We start from the raw sequence: 3,407 nt of genomic DNA on the forward strand, positions 1-3,407 counted from the left end.
TCAGAAGGCCTCTCCCAGTCCCTGCAGGGCAGAGGAAGTGGCCCTATGGAAGAGCAGGGCAGGAGCTGCAGGCAGCAAGGGCAGCCAGGAGAAGGGAGCAGGAGGTGAAAGGGATTCTGGGTTGGGAGGACAGGGCAGAGCTGCTCAGGGGAGGAACCTTGGCAACCCTTTGGCATGGGAAGGCTGTGGCTGCAGAGCAGTGCAGGGGAGTTGCTGCAAGTGGCTCTTGCAGCTGCCAAATGCCAGGCCTGGCAGGAGCTGTCAGGATGGCTGTGCTGGATTTGCTGGGGGGCAGCAGGAGAAGCTGCTGCAGAGCAGGACTTGCTGCTGCCCCATCAGAGTCCCAGGGCCAGAAGGTTCCCTGTGGCAGGGCTGGCTGTGGGGTGGGAAGGTGGGGGTGCAGCCAGGGGTGCCCAGGGCTGTGGGGCAGAGCAGGGTCCTGCCCCCCAGGGCTGTGTGTGCTGGGGCAGGGACTCTCTGCTGCCTGCCAGGGGCAGCTCTCAGCCCGGCCAAGGAGCTGCCACGGGCCTGCAGGGAGAAGGGTTGGGGGGAAGGAGTGAGCCCTCCTGGCAGGCCAGGGCTGGGCAGGGCCCTTCAGCTGCAGGCTCAGGGCTCCTCCCAGCTTCAGCTGCACCTGCTGCCATTGGCAGGGGCCCTGCTCAGGAAGCACATCCACTGCCAACCCCTGCCCCTTCCCAGCCAGCACAGGGGCTCTGGGATCTGCTCTGCAGCCCCTGCCCAGGCAGAGCTGCCCCTGGGCCCTGGGCTGGGCATGGGCTCTGGCAGCACTGGCAGGAGCTGAGCTGGGCACAGGGAGGGGTTGCTGGCTGGAACAGCTCCTCACACACACCCAGGCAGGGAGGGAGAGGCAGCTGCTGCCACAAGTGCTGGCCAGGGGGATGTGGCCCCTCCCTGCCTGTGTCTGTGGCACAGAGCCCTTCCCTGAGCAGCTCCTGCCTGGGCTCCTTTGCCAGCCCAAGCAGAGCCTCTGCCCTCAGGCCCACGGGGGCTGGGCTGGGCATTGCCCTGCAGCAGCCAGAGCCCAGGCAAGGACAAGGCCCTCATTTCCAGCTGGCTCTGCCTGTCCCTCCTCCCTTGGCAGCAGCACTGGGGCATTTCCTGCCTTCCACACAGTTCAGTCCTTCGTTTGGCAAATTGCAAACAGCAAAGCTGAGAAGCTCTTTGGTGTATCTGGAGCACATTAATTGGAGATCACGCCTGCATTCCAAGTTCCTCTGCCAGCAGAGCAAGAAGGAGTCCTTGGGAGAGCATCCCATAGTTCCTGCTTCCAATGGTGCCCTAGGCAGCAATAGCCAGAGCTCAGGGGAGGGAGCTGCAGGGAGGTCTGAGTGAGGAGAGAGAGCCTGAGAGTGGGCTGGCTGTGAGACATGTCCTGTTTGGCTGCAGCAGCCTGGTCTAACTCAGCATTGACTTCTCCTCCTCAACAGATCCAAACACTCTGAGGAAGCAGCAAATGCCCAACAGCAGCTCCATGGCCCAGTTCCTGCTGCTGACATTTGCAGACAGGCAGGAGCTGCAGCTGCTGCACTTCTGGCTCTTCCTGGGCATCTCCCTGGCTGCCCTCCTGGGCAATGGCCTCATCCTCAGCGCCATAGCCTGCGACCAGCACCTGCACACCCCCAGGGACTTCTTCCTGCTGCACCTCTCCCTCACAGACCTGGGCTGCATCTGCACCACTGTGCCCAAAGCCATGCACAACTCCCTCTGGGACACCACAACCATCTCCTACACAGGATGTGCTGCACAGCTCTTTTTCTTTATCTTTTTCATGTCAGCAGAGTTTTCCCTTCTCACTATCATGTGCTACGACCGCTACGTTGCCATCTGCAAACCCCTGCACTACGGGACCCTCCTGGGCAGCAGAGCTTGTGCCCACATGGCAGCAGCTGCCTGGGCCTCTGGGTTTCTCAATGCTCTGCTGCACACAGCCAATACATTTTCCCTGCCCCTGTGCCAGGGCAATGCCCTGGGCCAGTTCTTCTGTGAGATCCCACACATCCTCAGTCTCTCCTGCTCACACTCAGGCTACCTTGGGGAACTGGGACTTCTTGGGGTTAGTGCCAGTTTAGCATCTGGCTGCTTTGTTTTCATAGTTTTCTCCTATGTGCAGATCTTCAGGGCTGTGCTCAGGATCCCTGCTGATCAGGGACAGCACAAAGCCTTTTCCACATGCTTCCCTCACATGGCCATGGTCTCTCTGTTTGTCAGCACTGGCATATTTTCCTACCTGAAGCCCCCCTCCATCTCCTCCTCATCCCTGGATCTGGCCCTGTCAGTTCTGTACTCAGTCATTCCTCCAGCCCCGAAACCCCTCATCTACAGCCTGAGGAACCAGGAGCTCAGGGATGCCATAAGGAAAATGATGACTGGATGCTTTTCAGGATTAATAAAGTGCCTGTCTTCTGGTGTGTAGCATTCAGAAAGAGACTTCTTAATGGCCCAGCCTTTCTGCTCAGGTTTTCATGGAGGTCATTGCAAAAAATTTCTGTGCCATTAAATAATATCATATATCTGGCTTCTAATTTTTTGTTTATCCCTTTAATTTGACCCAGAGATGTATAAATGATACACTGTGCTCTCTGAGTATTTAAAAAAAATAAAGCACCCTGCAGTGCTTTCTTTGTCCAAGGCCCTTCTCCTTAGCTGTTCCTAAAGGACAGCACACTGCAGGACAGGGGGGATTTGCAAAGGGCAAGGGCCCAAGTATCCGAGCACAGCAGCACTGCCAGGGAGCAGCAGAGCTTGGTCTTTGCAGAGCTGCTCTTTCCTCTCCCACACAAGGCTCACTGTCCTTGTGAGCCCCTCTCTGGCTGGAAGGCCTGAGTGCTCTCTGAGCACAGTCCTGGGGGTGGGAGCCCTTTGAGCACAGGCAAGGCCAGGCACTGGGAACTGTGAAGCAGAGCTGGCCTCCCTGACAGCATCTACAGGATGCTGTGGGATCTTCTGAGAGCACTGCATGGACTGGGTCACTTCTTCTGTGCCCTTGCTGCAGGGCTGGAACTCTCCTGCAGTGATACCACAACACTCCTGCTCTTTGCACTCCCAGCCTGATCTGGAAATCCAGTCTTCCCCTGCTGTTCCCAGGGACATGCTGGGAGTGCTTCAGAGCTGCCATCCTGGGGCAGCTCCTGCCCAGCGTGGGCAGGCACAAGGTCTCTCCCCCTGCTCCTCTCACCTCAACAGTGCCACTGTTTGCTGCAGCCTCCTCCTCCTTGCCCAGCACAGCCCTCCTGGCATAGTTGGACACAGCCCTTGTTCTACCCCCTCCTCATGGCCCTGCCCAAGCCCCTCAGCTACAACCTGATGGCCAGAAACCTTCAGGGCAGGGAGAGACCATTGGAGTGGTGGGTCTGTAGGGAGAAATCACTGCTACCTCCCTTCTGAAT

The 3,407-nt window shown here is 58.3% G+C and overlaps 1 protein-coding gene across 1 annotated transcript; it reads left to right on the forward strand.

Moving 5' to 3' along the window:
* Nucleotides 1-1,474: 1,474 nt before the first annotated feature.
* LOC126635990 (olfactory receptor 14J1-like) lies at nucleotides 1,475-2,434 on the forward strand. The gene has a single exon (XM_050307680.1). The coding sequence runs from the start codon at nucleotides 1,475-1,477 to the stop codon at nucleotides 2,432-2,434; it is 960 nt and encodes a 319-aa protein (XP_050163637.1).
* The last annotated feature ends 973 nt before the right edge of the window (nucleotides 2,435-3,407 follow it).

Source organism: Myiozetetes cayanensis, unplaced genomic scaffold (genome assembly GCF_022539395.1).
Source record: "Myiozetetes cayanensis isolate MyiCay16 unplaced genomic scaffold, myiCay2020 scf1253, whole genome shotgun sequence".
NCBI lineage: Eukaryota > Metazoa > Chordata > Aves > Passeriformes > Tyrannidae > Myiozetetes > Myiozetetes cayanensis.